Here is a 17,264-nt window from a genome sequence, read left to right as displayed (position 1 = left end):
ATGATTTAAATCGTTTTGCTTTTTAGAGAGTTAAGACACGAAGTACCTCACAATCTTACATGAATAGAGTTATATTTATTTTCAATGTAGAGGGATCAATGAAAAGTCGCCATTCTGAAGCATTGTGACAAACATGTAAAGATCCTGAGAATCTTGGAATGTGATTACAAAAGCATATTTTCTCTAAAAATTAATGAAGTATTTATGTATGTCACAATATATGGATGATCATAATGTCTTTCTATAATATAGTCGTCATTCAAAAATATGTTCACTGTAAAGCAGCACGTTATACTCTTGAAGCCATGATCCCATTTGTTCTGTTATTCCTTGGAGAGACAAAAATGCACTCAACTATATTTCTCTAATGAGGCAGAAAGCAATGAAGGACTTTGGCTGTTACGAATCCTGAGAGTTGTGAAATTTTAATTGTGATTCACTTTAAAAAAATGTAAATGTAAAGATAAGTAATTGTTGTGATTATTATGCACACGTAAATGTGCCTTATAAAAGGGTTACAGAAAGTTATTAAAAGTAATTACAAGCATAAAAAATATTGTAGAATATGTTTTATTTATTTACTTCGTTTTAATTTATTGCACAATTGCGAAAGGCTTATTGCTCTCACTTGATCGTAATTGGTGATCCTTTAGTTTTATTTTTCTATGCTTATAATGCAAACTAGACCCTACTCGGAGTGGACATACAAAATTTCAACCTTCTACGGTTTTGAGTTATGTGAGATACATACACACATACAGATGTCACAAAAAAAAACTCGTGATAATTAACTTGTGGATTGTCAAAATGTTCATTTTGACTATCCATATATTATTAGGTATTGTTGAATCTCCTTTTTAGTTTCTTTTGGCGAGAAAATATCTCGCCAGTTTTACAGCAAACCTAAGTTTAAGTTTAAATTGAAAGATTGCTTTAGGATTTGTGATTTCGATTAATGTGGATTTTGAAGGGAGCCGCTGGCCCTTGAAATACCAGCATAAACCATTCCTATGGTTTTAATTTTATTTTGTTTATGTTAATAAAAGTTAGTTTTGTTTTAGTTGATGGTTGTAATGTGGTTACTTGTGTAACATTTTGACCAAAGGAACAAATTTACGAACAATATTTAAAACCTCCCAAACTGGAACTGCTGAGTTCTTTCAGGTATGTATGCAGATGTGGATGGACTGAAAAGACTACTCAGCATTCATTCGGGGATGCATAAAATAGAAATTTAGGTCAGAATTTGATGGAAATATTTTTTCTGATTAGGAGACTTAATGATGCAAAAATAGCTCTTTATTTCTAACCAAGATAGCTTGAACCAACTTAATATAATACATCTTAATTGCTTTGATTTTGCCTTTTGGGGCCATTTTACAATTTGTATTTAGTTTCATGTCCTGATATAAATTAGAGAACACATAGATAAACTGAGATTTATGAGCTGGAAAAAAACAAAACAAAACACATTAAACAAATTATACTCCCTCTTGGCGTACTTTGGCTCTGAAAAGTATGCTATGTTTGGCAACATTTTGAACCTAGCAGGTAACTCAAAGCTAATAGTAACCCCCAGTAACTTATAGATTTTGGTAGAATGTTTCTGAATAGAAAATGCTAGAATGTTTGCAAAAATTTTACTAAGATTATATAAGGAGCTGCCCCAAAGTTTGAAATTCACAGTCAATTGTGAGTTAGAGAGCTTGTGATAGCACCATTGTTGCAAAACCTATGCATTGTGATTTTGTCTAAGTGTTTAATCAATCGTATTTGGATGTAAATGTGTTTACTGATGTATATTTGTTTAATTGCTATGGATATTTTAGAAATTGTTAATGATTTACTTGTACATATTTGTAAACAAACTTTGTGTGTTTTTGCAAGAACTGAGTCATTATGTAAAGATTTCCTGAAATAAAAGCGGACTCCTAACTGTATCTTCTATAATACAAGAATTTTATGCATGGCATTTGCTTTGTTGCAAATCTATATCTGTGTGTAATGTATCAAATTTCCTCCATTTTGTGTTGTACTTGCGTTTAAAATTGTCCAATAACCAAAAAAATGTTTTTAGCTATAAAAACTTTTAATTATTAAACTTTGATTTTTTTTTTCTTTCATTAGGTACTTCTACCTGCTGCTCATTTGTTGCAGTTAACTGATGTGCGTGATGCATGTTGTGAGTTTTTACAAGGACAGCTACACCCTTCCAATTGTCTTGGTATTCGTGCATTTGCAGACCTACATGGTTGTTTAGAATTGCTCAACTATGCCGAAGCTTATACCGAGCAGCATTTTGTGTTAGTATCATTTTTTTTTTTTTTGAGAAATTTTTCCTTTAAGAATTGAAGTGTTCTGTCTTAAGTTTTTATTTCAATTTAAGTTCCTTTGAAACTATTTCTTTATGTAGGGAAGTTCTTTATATAGTTTCTTAGATGAGGATAAGTCAATAAATATCTGTCATTTATAACACCCTCAATTGAAAACTCTTTTGACTGATAATTCAGCTGGTTTTCATTTCATACTCTGGTATTTTGCTCTATGTCTCAAAGGAATGGACCCAGGTTTCATCTCCAGGGATTTGGCACCCATTGTAAAAAGTGCTTCATTTTCCTAGCCATGACAGTTCAGTAAATGCTGTCTGACTACCACGTTGTTCTGATTTTTCCCTGCAAGCTAAGAATTTACCTAAAAAGACAACTTTTACAACCGAAGAAAATAATCTCTCCTCCCCACCCCCTCTCGATTATTGATTATTTTTAAAATGCATATTTTGTGAAACGTACACATTTACCTACATGCTGAAACATGTTATGAGAAAGTCAACATTGCATTAAAACAGCTTTAGATGACTTCCCTTAATACATAACCTGCTAAAGATGGGTTATACATGCATTTTGGGTTAACCGGAAATGCCTTTTTTCCCATTTGAAAAAATTTTAAATTTCTGGACGCAGTAATACTAGATGCAATTGAAAAGTAACCAAACTTTTGCTGTTGCACAGTTTCCAGGCGTCAAAAAAGAAGGAGTTTTGGCTAAAAATATGCATCTTATCTTGCTCTTTAAGGCCCAACACGAGTCACTGCGCTGCGAGCAGCGATTGAGTAAATATCGCCTATGCGTAAAGGTTCTTTTTGCAGTTGGTTACGTTTTCCGAGTGGTGAAAATGCAATGAGCGAGATTGTTTAGTGTTACGCAATCAAGTTTTTTGTAAAACTGAAAGAAAAGTCCTTACTCAGACCCATTACCTGTTTAAGGAAGCCTTCGGAAATTGTGTTCTGTCCCGGATACAAATTTATGAATGGCACAAGGCGTTCAAAGACGGCAGAAGGATGTCAAGGACGGACAACTCGCAGGGAGGCCCTCAACCTCAAAAGCTGACGAAAAAGTCGACAGGATTCGTGAATACTTGGACGTCGACAGTCGAGCAAGCATCCGGGAGATGAGTAAAAAGTTAAATCTTACTTACTACGGCGTTCAAAAAATTGTAACGGAAGAATTGAGCATGCGAAGGTATGTGCGAAACTGATTCTCAAGGTTTTGACCTCCTAGCAAAAGGAAACAGGTGTGCAAAAGGGTTGTGAAGTGCTGGAATCCCAGACATGTCTCTCCCGGACTTCTTTTTGTTCCAACTCATCAAAAGAAACCTGAAGGGTAGGCGTTTCCAGTCGATATACGACATTCAAAAAAGTGTAACCAACAATCTAAATGCCCTCCCGGAAGATGCATTTAAAAAATGCTTTGAACAGTCTAAGGATTACTACCACCGGTGTATCGAAGCCAAAGGGATGTATTTCTAAGAATATTAAGTGCATTCGTTAAAATGTATACTAAAATTGTTGTTCAAGCAAAAGCTCGGTCACTTTACAATTGCATCCTGTAGTCACATTTAAACATGCGTCATTCTGCCTTGTCTACAATTTTAGTGCATGCGTTGTAGTTCCCAATTTGTGCTCTACAATGCTGATTTTATTATGCGTCATTATATTTATCATTTTATGATGCTAGTAAAATATAATTTTTTCATTATAGAGAAGTTGTAGAAAGTGAGGAGTTTTTAGCTTTATCTCCATCTCAAGTATGCAAATTAATTTCCAGTGATAAACTTGCTGTGCCATCTGAAGAAAAGGCATGTATAATTTAATTTGAGTAAAACAAATAATGGTTAGTTGATTTTATTTTCCTATTTCTTTGTCTGTGTATTCTGTATTTTGTATGCAGTGTTGTTTTTGTTTTTTCATTTTGTCATTTTATGTAGCAAAAAAAAAAAGAAAAGTAATGAAAATAATGGAAAAAACAAACCTTTTATGTTATATTTTTTACTTTTAAATAAGTTCCAAACATGACGTGTTTCAAATATTTTTATAAACAATATTTTCATTAAATTACGCCTGTGGATTTTCAAATATTGTTAAGTCAAGAAACCCTAGGGACCAGTAGCAGCTCGTCTATATTGCACATAAGTGAAAAAGTGCAAGATAACAAAAGATAACCAAAAAAAAAAAGTGCCCAAAGATAACAAAAAAAAAATGTGTTGAAAATTGATATAAAATATGCTTAAACAAACTCACGGATAGATTTTTAATTTCCAAGAATATTTACCCCTCCCCCTCTTTTTTTCTCATTATACTAATATGTAGCTAAAATACTGTTGAGTACTAAAATCACTTTTTTTCCCCTCTATAACATCAGTGGTAGTCACTTTAAAAGTATGAGGAAAAAAGCACCAATGTATAATATTCCAACTACACAATTTTAATTTGTTAAAGAACGGTTTAACTGATAAAGATTGGTTGCAATGCTCGGTCACTTATTAAAATCTTCTGTTATTTCGCTCTTGGCTTAATTTTGTATTCCCAAGTGCGTCTTAACAGCTTTAGATGAATTCCCTTAATACGTAAGGTTTAGGATGCATATATTGCCACCATTTTTAAATTTTATTATTCATTTGTAAAAAGTCATCCCGCACACTATTTATATCTGTTCATTTAATTTTCAAAATTTGTTTTCTGAAATTTAAATGACTCGAGGCACCATTGCTAAGAAATATTTAAATTTTTGGCAAAACCTCATTACACCCCTAAAAATGTATATCAAAATAATACAAGGGCTATGGAGTGTTTTTAAAGTAAGAGCAAGTACAGATAGAGCAAAAAAAAATATTGCACAAAAATCTACAGGCCTTACGCTATATTTCGGCATTGTTACCATGATTTTTTAAGCATTTGTCGTAGCGTGGTATAGTTTTTGTATACCTATTCGCAGAAAGTTGCTGCCTGTACAGTCAACCATGTGGACTCAGGGCTTTATCTGGGACATTTTTTGATTATTTTCCAGACTGCTCCTATCTTGCTTGCAGCAACTTTCACTTGTTTTGACATCTAAAGTCTTTCCTTCGCGGTCAATGGCACAACATCAATGATAAGCTCAGAGAACATGTTTCCCCTTTGGTTGACTACACAGGCGGCAAATGTCTATGAATAGGTATACAAAAACCTGTACCATGCATTGACAAGTGCTTAGAAAATCATGGAAGCAATATTGAGCATGAAGCTGGTAGATTTTTTTATACAGTAAATTTCTTTTCTCTATCTGTACTTGTTCTTTTTTTTTTTTTTTTTCAAAATGGTACTTACTTTAAAAACATCCCTCGTATTTAAAGTTGATCAATATGGTACTGTATTTAAGGACAGTTTTTGAAATTTCTTATAGTTTTATTTTACAGTAATTGATGTAAGATAGCAATGTTTTATGCTCCAGGTGTTACCTACTCTTGCATTGTATGCCATGATTGAGGTGTGTTTTTGTATTTTTAACACAAATTCCCTAGCCTTATTAATTTTATCTGCTATTGTATTTCATGTTCTTCTGTTTGACGTTTTCCAGTTAAAAAACATTTTTAAAATAGTGTTGTGCAAAATAATTTTTTCCTAACATTTTTGTTTTGACCTGGGGAAGCCCTAAAAATTTATCGCATAATTCCGAGTTTCTGCTAAAGACAGTTTGAAAAACACTGCATTGGGCTTTTCTATTTCTGAAACTAATATCCTGTCAAAGGGCTAAATACTGAATATTCTTTACATCGCTGTTTCATACCATGTGTAAAATGCTTTTCATTTCTTAGGTTTTTGAAGCTGTAATGGCCTGGGTTAATAATGATCTCCAAAATCGACAAGACTATCTTGCTCAATTAATGGAACATGTCCGTTTACCATTGCTTTCTCAAGAATACCTTGTCCAGAGAGTTGAAGAAGAGCCACTTCTGAAATCGAATCACTTATGCAAGGATTTCTTAATTGAAGCCATGAAATATCATCTACTTAAAGGAGAACAGAAGGTCATGTATAAAACACCTAGAACTAAGCCACGAACTCCCATTGGTCGACCTAAGGTATTTGTTCATTTTCCCCTTCTTCTAAGTTGAGCAATATCTGTTTTTATGCCTAATTTCACTTTTATATTGTTATTCCTTATAACTGTGCTTTACTAATCTTTAAGCCTATTAAAATTAGACAGTTGTCAGAATTTATATTCTTAACATAATATGAGAATCATCTGAGTACAAAGCAGCCTTAATGCAAACTTTTCTGAAATTCAGATTTTTAAAGAGAACTATTCTGGACACAGAGCTGATACAGGCTACCATTTTAGCCCCCCTCCCCCCCCCCAAAAAAAACTACGGTTTTAGGCACGAAAAATTTCTTAAAATGCTTCAGTGTCAATAAAAAGCATGAAATCGGTAAGGAATAGCACTTTTAAAAGAGGTAAATGTTGAAATTTTAAGGGCCCCTCTTAGATGAGCAGATTTGTGTGAAATATTTTATTGGGCCTTTTTGGATACCCTTTAGGGCCCCTCGCAATTTGCAACATGGTAAATCCACCACTGGGAAGGGGTTTTGTGAAAAGAAATTTCTCAACACAACCTTGGCCTGTGGTAGGCTGTCGTGCAGTTGAAGAAGAAGAAGAATGTATCACATCATTATAAACACACTGGCTAAGATTACCATTTAAAACATGTTGCTAATTTATGTTTTACATTTATAATTGATGTTAATTAGAATTAAAAATTCTACTGTTAATAGCACTTGTAGCAAAATTTCCAAATGGCAAGTTTTCACTATCAGTCTGTAGACTCCATAAAAACGTGTCATTGTTACACACAACACAAAAGTGATCACTATCAACAGATTATTGGCCTAACTAAGCTGGTCTTAGTCTCATGAAAATAAGCAGCAAAATTTTTTTTTAAGTTGCAGCTTGCTGAGGAGGATAAGAGATTCTCCTCTTTTTTCCATTTGTGCCTACTGCTCCATTTTGCAAGTTAACATTACAAGTTTAGGAATTGTGTCCATGTCTGGTAAATGATATGTTTGGTATAGCTTTGTTTGAGGACTCCAAACTCACTCATTTTATTCAATTAATTGAAACGTTATCATAAAAGTACAGTGAAACTTCTCGGAAGCAACCACTCTCCGTTTCCTGAAGAAAGTGGTTGTTAACAGGGAGGTTGTTTTCGAACATGGAAAAAACAATCATAGCACCAAAAAAAACATTTACATTTGGTTACACAATGTTGAAAATATTGTTAAAATTACCTGTAGATGAGCAAATTAAAAATTTTCTTTTAAATTTTAAATTCAAAATATACTTTTAACATTATTTTTCCCATTTAGAAACTAGTTGCTTTAAAATTTAAAAAGAGATTTGCCTGCTTCAGATTCTTTGATATTTCTTATCTTTTAGCTGCAAAAAGAAAATATAAATATCTTTATTCTTAGCGCAATTATAAGTGCTTTTTGACTCATGCATGAGCCTATTTCTCAACTGTTCAAATGTACAAATGTAGATTCTGATTAGGTATGAATGATTTGAATGGATGAAAATGATTTAGGTATATGCCCTTTCTATTTGTAAGTTGCTGTCCTTATCATCCTCCACAATGGTGGGTGCACGCATGATATACAGTGGCTCCCAAAAGTGTTCGTACACTTTGAAATTTTTTAGTAAAACCAAAATAACTCAAAACGGAATTCGAATATAAAGTCCCAATATTTTTTCACAACATTCCTATGTCATTCTAAATATAACCCATTGTTTTTTTTCAAAATGTTGACGGATCTTCTTTTTGAAATGGGTCAGAAAACGAAGAAACAGAGAAATAACACGCCACAAAAGTCATCGTACACTCAAATATTTTCGAATAAATTCATGATTAAAATTATCATATGCCGTTTTATTAATATTTTCGCATTGTGTTGACCCTTATAAGTCATTTGGCTTTAAGTTTTTTTTTTTATTTATTCCTTAATATATTGCTTATTACTGTAAAATGGCTGGTATTCGTAAAAAACCACAAACGCCATTCAAAATTTGATTTTTTTTTCCCACAGTAGTGGTAAATTGGTTTGAAATGTCTCTAAATTAGTTAATTTATTTGTTTAAATAGTAAAGTGCTTGATAAAATGCTTTAAAGAAAGGAATCGGACCGAAAACAAGGTAAGAAAAGGTCAACCGGCAAAGTTGTCAAAACGTGATCGTAGATTTAAAGTTAAAAAATTTATGAAAAATACACATTTGAGTACTGTAAAAGTTTCTGCAGAGTTAAATGAAACATTTTACATTTAATTTTCACCTAAAATTGCTCGCCAAGTTCTTTGATTAGCTGAATTAAATGGGACCTCTTCCCGCAGAAATTTTCTTGGTCTTGCGGAAAACAGAAAGCTTACGCTTTTCATCCCAAAATCAATGATAAATAAGCTAAAAACAGTTTAGAATCATGTCTTACTTACAGATAAAAATTAATTTAACATTTTTGGTTAAATTGTTGTATAACTGTTAGTAGAAGAAAAATTAGGAACTTAATCTTAAGAACTTAGTTGGATCAGTTAATCAGGACGGTGAAGGTGTTTTAGTGTGAGGGTGCATATCAGCATCAGGACTTGGTAGTTTGTAATTTTTTGATGAAATAATGAATCATGCTGTTCCTTTAAATATTTTAAAAACCAATTTTGAACTCTTAGGCAAAAATTTGGTTATTGGAAGCAACTTTATTTTTTATCAAGATAACGATAAGAAGCACACGGTTTTCAACGTTTGCGTCTAGTGCCTCGAAAATTGTCCTAAAGTTTAGAAAGTACCCACTAAATCTTCAGATTGTAACTTAATGTAACGTATTTAGAGATATCTGGAGGCTAGATTACGAAAATAGGGCTTTAAAACGAAAATAGAGCTAGAAATAGTAATACTCGAAGTGTGGCAGAACACTTACTCAGAAATTACGCTAAAAAAAGAAAGAAAAAGGATGAAATCTATTCCCAGACGTTTAAAAAATGTTATGAATACTGTATGATATTCCACTAATTAATAACTTAATTAAAAGTTAGATTATTCAATAATATATAGACATTTTATAAAGTGTACGAAGACTTTTGTGACATAAAATTTCCGGCACTTTTCGGTTTTTGATTTTTAAAAAATTAAGTTTTAATATTTTTAAAAAACTTTTCATGCAGTTTTGTTAAAAATTGATCATAGATCTTAAAATTAAATCCCTATTCCGAAATATTAGTTCTAACCAATGATTTGGGGCCTATTTCGTTGAAAGTCGTAGGTGTACGAAGACTTTTGGGAGCCACTGTAGATTGAGATATGCAAGTGTCACCTTAGATTCCCAAGAGTGCCCAAAACTACGCCCTCCGTTTTGTAATTTTGGAGCTCTAAGCAGAGGGGCACAGCATGGGCGTCCATATGCAAAATTTTAAGGGGGCTCAAGAATTTTCCCAATGGTTTAGCAGAACATTTTCCCCATGGAAACCGATTTCAGTAGAAATTAGATAGTAAAATTTGAAATTTTTAATAACTTATTCATTGATGGATATAAAAGGAATATTTTTGCAAAAAAAAGCAAGGAAGTTCCCATCTCAAAGGGGGGGGGGCTGGAGCTCCCCCCTTGCCCCCCTATATGGGCGTCCTTGGCACAGGGTATGAAAGGAATGTTTTTGAAGCCCAAGGAAGAATAATTATCTCCCCCCCCCCCTCCCGCCCTTATTCTGGTTTCTTTACACTTTCAAAAGCAAGAGTTGTCTGGTGTGGGTCCCATCGTTCCTTATCTCCTTCTCGCCTTTCCTTATTTCTAACTTATCATTCTTTCATTTGTTGGTGCTCAGTTTAACAATTTGCCGGTCATTGTGAGAGGTTTGAATGGTCTTTCCTAGGGGCTTTTTAACATTGTGTTGTGGAAAGGGGAGAAAAGTGGTCATTGTTGGAGGTGGTCGCTGTGTAGGGGTGGTCGCTCATAGAATTTTCACTGTAATATTAAAGTTCTAATAATGCAAGACTTGTGTAGTGATGATAAATTATTATTATATTAGAAAATCACCCATCGTGGTGCAACAGTTGTGTACTGCTTCTTTATTAAAAATATTTCCTGTAAAATTTGCTGTGTTATTTGACGTATATACAGTATATGGAGAGAAATGTTTAACATGGATTGGGAAAAAAAATAACTTCTTAAATTTATACATTGTTAAAATAGTTCATTATTTGGTTATATTTTGATAATTGAGGGTTTGGACATTGGTAACAAACAAAAATTTCACAACATTATAATATGTATCTTAAATGTAATCTTTAAATATAGTCTTTATATTAATTGCATAAGAGCAAATTGGTCCTTATTACCATATCTTTATTATCACATTCTAATTACCATTTCTTTTTTATGGCCATACCTCGTAATACCAAATCTAAAAAATCACCAGTCATAATATGACAAATTCAAATTTCATCTTTATTCACATAAAGTCGCATAATTGTACTTATTCCTTAAATCACAGTTAAACTTTCTTGATGGTTAGCTTGTGTTATGTAATTAAGTTATAATAGTTTAAGCTGACTCTATATAAAACGCTTAGCAAAAGAAAGCATGCATCTTGTTTTACCATACTGACTTGAGCTGAAAATGGACTGCCAAGTTATCTTATCTCAATGCCTGATTAGCAAAAGAGTTCATTTATTAAATCTATTTCAGCTTTGTCAAAATAAGGTACCTCTCTGCTTCTCAAATACAGATTTCCCCAATTCCCTTCCAACTTTTCCCCAAAAAGCGATGTTTTCTACCAAAATTCCCCAAATGCAGAAATTATTTTTCTACTAATATTTTCATAAAATTAATAGACTTCCTCTAATAATTTTGTCTCTTGAAAATTTTTTTTCTCCCCAAATAGCCAAATTTTCTTATAAAATTCCCCAACTTTTTTTTCTTCATATTTTCGCTTTTTTTTTTTTGCCTTCTTTATCTTCATCTTTACTAATAATAAAAGTTGAAAGTCTCTCTGTCTGGATATCTCTCTGTCCGGATCTCTTTCTGTCTGTCAGGATCTCTAACGCACATATAGCGCCAACACCCTTCGGCTGATTTTCATGAAATTGAGCAAAGAATTAGTTTGTGGAATGGTGGTGTGCACCTTTAAGCGATTTTTTGAAAATTTGATTTTGTTCTTTTCTATTCCAATTTTAAGAATATTTTCCTGAGCAAAATTATCATAAGATGGACGAGTAAATTACCAAGTTATCATAACGTGAAACCGTAATGTGGGCAAGCCAATTGGCAAGAAATTCATCATGCATTATTTGCAAATATACAGGGGGACCAAAAGACCTTTTAATTTTCTACTACGGGCAAAGCCGTGCGAGTGCCACTAGTCATAAATACAAGCGCCTGACTGAGAGATAAGAAATAACCCAATTTTTTTTTCTACTCACATTTACTACTCTGTTTCTGTATGTACATTTAAACTATGATTTTTGTATATATTTATCCAAGAACACTCTTCATCACACTTATTTTTACCTGTTTCACGTATCAACTAGTTACTCACGCAGAACATTAATGCGAGTTCCATAAAGTTAGCAAAGCTAACCCAACACTGTTTGATACAAACAATGTTCCCACTACTTCTTGACGCGAATTTAAAAAAAAATCTTTTTTCCCCCGAGGTTCCCCCCCCCCCCAAGGAAAAAATTTTTCCCCAAAGAATTCCCCACAAAACCCATTTCCCTAAAATTTCCCCAGAGAGCACCAGATTTCTCCAAAATGGGGAAATTTCCCCCAATCTGGCAACACTGCTCAAATGTTGCCAAAAAAATATCAAATTATAGTTAAAATTTCTGACTTTTAAATGCTCCAACAATGAAATAATGCTGTCTTGCATATTCTGGCTCGAGTTTATTGTTGGTGACATCAGAGCTAGTGGCGTACTGGGCCACCGGGATACCGGGAAAATTCCCGGTGCGCCGGTGCCTTAGGGTGCCGGCGCCTGTCTTTTTATTATTATTATTATTATTTATGAATTTTGTATCGGATATTGCGGCGCTTGGTACCATAAGATTTATCGTATGAGCTGAACAAATGAGACGACTTAACAACATAAAACTACGTACCATCCCTTTTTAAAATCAAAGTAACCTCCATCCATCGGTTTAATCAAAATCGTTCATGTAAAATGCTTTTTTCATTCCCATCCGAATCTACCTCCTTCACCCAAGGAATAAAATGGCTGCAGAGTTTTCCCCTCCTTTTTTTTAAAATAAAAATGACCTCAGAGGATTTTTTTTTTTAATTTGAAGTATCAATTCGCGAATCTAACAATAAGTAGCCATTCAGCGCCGACTTGAACTCAGTTGAAACTATTAATCTTTCCCCTAAAAATTTTGAATAATGCCGTGGCTTCCAGATTTTTTTGAACCAAGGCGCCTATCTCGGACATCTAACTTTCGTACGGCGTCCATCTCTCAATAACTCGGTGACAAAGCCAGGGTTTTTAGTCCTGATGGGGGAAAGGGAGGGGCTAAGGTAATTTTTTTTATGTTGTCTTGATGACGCTTCCAACAAAGCAAAAGAAAGGCAAAAACTTCGGTTTTGCTAAGTGCGGACGGGGATTGAGGCTGCAGCCTCATACACATACACACGCACATAGTTCCTTTGGATACCAGAGATATAACTCAACGCCTTACCCCAGCATTATTAAAGATCGCTAAAATTTCCATTTAAAGTACTTCAATTTTGAAAATTTTCAGGGGATAGCACCTAGATGACCCACATCATAAAAGATCGTTTGAAATTTAGCATATTGGACTTCAATTTCCGAAACTTACTGGAGGAGCCACCCTACCTTCAGCGAAATTATAATTCCCGAAATTATAATTAATTGTCTACAATTTCGCTTTAGCTGTTCAATTTCGAAAACTTTCCAGAAGAGAGTCCCCGAACACCATCCCGTCCTCTAAAGTTATCAAAGACAGCATACAGTTATGTCATTTAAGACTTCAAATGCGAAAAATTTCCACAGAAAAGTTTTGAAACGCATGTCTTTCTCTAGAGTCAGCAAAAATGGCCTTCAAATACGATGTTTGAACTTTAAATTTCGAAAGCTTTCCGGGGACGAACCACCGTATTCACTTTATTAAAGATGATCAAATGTTTTGTAAAGACCTCAATTTCGAAACTTTTTTGATGAAGCGCTTAGGGCCGTCGCCAACATCCACCATTTTTTCAGAAATGGAGCCGCCAATTTCTGAAAGTGATTAAAAACAGCAAAAAAAAAAAAAAAGAAAAGGAAAAAGAAGAAAATCTTTGCAATCTTTAAGAATTGAAATTGTAATAATCAATGAACTAAAGGAATAAAAGTGACAAAAGTATTTTTTCTGCCAAATTTAAAATGAAAATGAAATATTTGCATATTATTGAGAAACATCCAAGTTCCTGCATAACAATTTACCTAACTGAAGTCCGCTGAAATTATACGTTTCAAACACTTTTGATTAAAAAAAAAAATAGCGTATCGTTACAAACCTATTACGACATTTAGTTCAATAAAAAAATGAATAGATAAATAACATAATAGCATTATGTAGGCCGCTGTAATATATTTTAAAAAGAAAACAAGTTAAAATAAAATAACAAAACAAGTATAAAAAAAGTAGTGAACGAGATTTAAATAATGCAATGAATTAATAATAAGTTCTTAGTGTTTGAATGTTTTAACGTGAAGGTAAACCAAAACTTTATCCCGAGTTTTAGGAGGCATGATGTTTAAATTAAAATAAAGTGGAGGGGGAAAAAAACCCTAGAGACATCACTCCAAAATGTGAAAAGTTTTCTCTTTGGAGTCGCAAACTCTTGTACTTCAAATAAATGAAAATATCAGGCTGGAAATTTAAAATTTCATTTTCGAAAAACTAAAGCACTCAAATGGGTTTAGAAAAGAAAACTGGGGGAGCGTTTTCCACTACATTTTTACCAATAATAAAAACAATTACGTAAAAAGAGAGAAGAAAGCGGAAGAGTGGGAAGTAACCGAACCTTATATTCCTTCGTTTTTGGTTGCCAAAGGTAGCCAAGAAGCGTGTTTTTTTAATTTTGATTTTGAAAGAATTCCGAGGAAGAGTTCCCTAACCACATCGCCTACAGTCACCAAAGATGGCCTAAAATTACTTATTTAGGTTTTCAATTTCAAAAAGCTTCTAGGAGAGCGCCCCACTCAAATATTCCAGAAACGCAACCACCCCATCATATTAATTCGTTTAAAATTTCGGTTTTAGGACTTAAATTTCTAAAAATTTCTAAAAAGTCTAGAAATCCCTGAACCTCCCTTCCCCCTAATATCACCAAAGATAGTCGTTTTTAGGGCTTAAATTTCTAAAAATTCCAGAGGTTCCCGAACCTCCTTTCCCTTCTAATATCATCAAAGACGGTCTAAAAATATGGTCGTTTTTATGGCTTCAATTCTGAAAAGATTTCCGAGAGGAGCTCCCAAACTGCCTAATACATCGTCGAAGATAGTCTGTAATTTTTTCCTGGAATTCCAATTTTAGAAAATTTCCGAAGGAAAGCCTCTGAACCTCTCTGCCCACTGATATTACCAATGCTCGTCTAAAAACTGTGTTTTAGGAGCTAACCTTGAAACCTTTCTTGGGGAACGATCCTATCACTAGCTCTAAAATCATTAAAGATCGTCTTAAATTTTGTTCAAGGGTTTGAATTTCGAAAGGGTTCGGGGGAGAGCTCTCGGGAACTCCTCTCCCTTACATCACTGAAAGTCAACTGAAATAAAGTTTTTAGAGCCTCAAACTCGGAAAAAAGGCCCGTCCTCTTAGCATTACCAAAGATGGCCTACAATCGTGGTTTTAAGATTTCACCTGCGAAAAATTGTCGTTTTTACGTCGAAAAACTAGTCTAATTGCCTTTTAACCGCTTCAACTTCGGGGAAGATCCAACCACCCTTTCTAAAATAACTGGATATAATCCACAATTGCGTTTTTAAAGTTTCAATTTCGAAATAGGTCTGGGAGCATCACGAACCTTTTCAGCCCGTAACATTACCAAAGATAATCTAGAGATAATCTTTAGATATCGCAGTTTTAGAATAATATTTAGAGATCGTCTAAAACTGCGTCTTAGGGGCTACAATCTCGAAAAATTTCCCGGGGAGAGCCCCGGACTCCCCCCCCCCCTTCTTTATTAGGTTGATTGTAGATAACAATTGAACTTTAACTTTTCGATCCCGAAAAATAGACGAGGGAGCGCTCTCTATCCTCTTCCCCTTCAAATTCCTCTTTTTACTCGTTTCTTATTTATAAAAAAACTCGTCCAAAGTTTAATTTTTAGAAGTTCTAACTTCGAAACCACCCCTCCCTCTAAAACACTCCTCTTTCTACCATCACCGAAGGAAGTAAAAACTTTCTCTCATTTCGACAAAAAAAAGGGAGGGGGGCGCAAAAGTCTCAGTTGTCTTGGGGCGTTGAAGATTATCTACTCCTCGGATAAGAAGTTCATCAAGTTTAATTTTTTAGTTGAACTTGGTGAATGGGAGGGGGGGGGAGTGCGAAAATAGAACAAGGCGCCGGTCAAGTGTTTTTCCCGGTACACATTTTTGACCCAGTACGCCACTGATCAGAGCATTACCCGATCACAGATTTCTGCTATTATATATATGATATTTATTTTTCTTTATAAAGATATTATTGGTTGCTGGTGGTCAAGCACCTAAAGCTATTAGAAGTGTTGAATGCTATGATTTCAAAGAAGAGAAGTGGTATCAGCTAGCAGAACTTCCTACAAGAAGGTGCCGAGCTGGTCTTGCAGTTCTGAATGGTTTTGTTTATGCAGTTGGTGGATTTAATGGTTCTTTACGTGTAAGAACGGTTGATGTTTATGATCCTGTAAGAGATCAGGTAATATTATCTTAATATGCATGAGTTTTAATGTATTTAAGAAGCTAAAACGTGATTTTGCTAAGTATTTTATGTTAATGTAAAAAACACTAAAAAAATTAAGTATAATATTAATAGTTTCTGTCAAATTAGGTTTTGTACCTGAATCTTCTAAATAAGAAAATTTTAATAGAACTTTCTGACAGTAGTGATCACTTTATGTATTTATATATTAGTTTTATTCATACTATTACATATAAAATGTATAGCTACATATAAGTATATCTTATCCTTTTTAGTGGAGTCAAGCCCCAAGCATGGAAGCTAGGCGAAGCACTTTAGGTGTAGCTGTTTTAAATAATTGTATCTATGCAGTGGGCGGTTTTGATGGTTCGACTGGTCTTAACAGTGCTGAGTGTTTTGATGTAAAGTCAGAAGAGTGGAGAACTATTGCTCCAATGAGTACAAGACGCAGTAGTGTTGGAGTTGGGGTGTTAAGCGGTATTTTATTGTCTTTTAATCATTTTTTGCTCTATTATTAGAATTTGTGTTTACTTAGAGAACAAAAATGACATATAAGACTCATGCAATTGAATATGTTATGTGTTTCAATGAAAATAATACTATGAGATTAAGTACTCTATAGTAAGGGTAATATTCACACACATAATAATAATGAATTTTCATTTGCAATATTATATAATGTTTGAACTAAACACAGCAGTTTTTTATCAAGGAAATTTTTTTATGTGTATATAATGCATTTTCAGTCCTAACTTCATATATAAACTAGCTGTACCCGCACGGCAATACAAGTGCTAAGAATTTAAAGGAAGTCCGTTGAATAAATAAATCCACTCCCCTCTCCCGTTTTTACGCCAAGTTTGACACCTACGGCAGTAAGCAATTGCGATTAAAAATCACGGTATATCTAGGTCAAAAAGGAAATCCCATATCCCGTACAAAAAAAGATTCAACTCCCCAGCAGAAAACAACACAATTAAAAAAACTTGGTAATCTTATTTTTTTAACTAAAATGCGTGAACAC

General features: G+C 33.8%; 1 protein-coding gene across 1 annotated transcript in view; it reads left to right on the top strand.

Moving 5' to 3' along the window:
• The window catches only part of LOC129217025 (kelch-like protein 3), a 45,634-nt gene that overhangs the window by 20,066 nt on the left and 8,304 nt on the right, over positions 1-17,264 (top strand). The window contains exons 4-8 of the mRNA XM_054851259.1: positions 2,128-2,303; positions 4,037-4,133; positions 6,129-6,395; positions 16,022-16,237; positions 16,516-16,717. Of these exons, the coding sequence (XP_054707234.1) occupies positions 2,128-2,303; positions 4,037-4,133; positions 6,129-6,395; positions 16,022-16,237; positions 16,516-16,717 (958 nt within the window). The remainder of the gene's footprint in view (positions 1-2,127; positions 2,304-4,036; positions 4,134-6,128; positions 6,396-16,021; positions 16,238-16,515; positions 16,718-17,264) is intronic.

This window comes from Uloborus diversus, chromosome 2, assembly GCF_026930045.1.
Source record: "Uloborus diversus isolate 005 chromosome 2, Udiv.v.3.1, whole genome shotgun sequence".
NCBI lineage: Eukaryota > Metazoa > Arthropoda > Arachnida > Araneae > Uloboridae > Uloborus > Uloborus diversus.
This window is presented reverse-complemented; position numbering and strand designations above follow the sequence as displayed.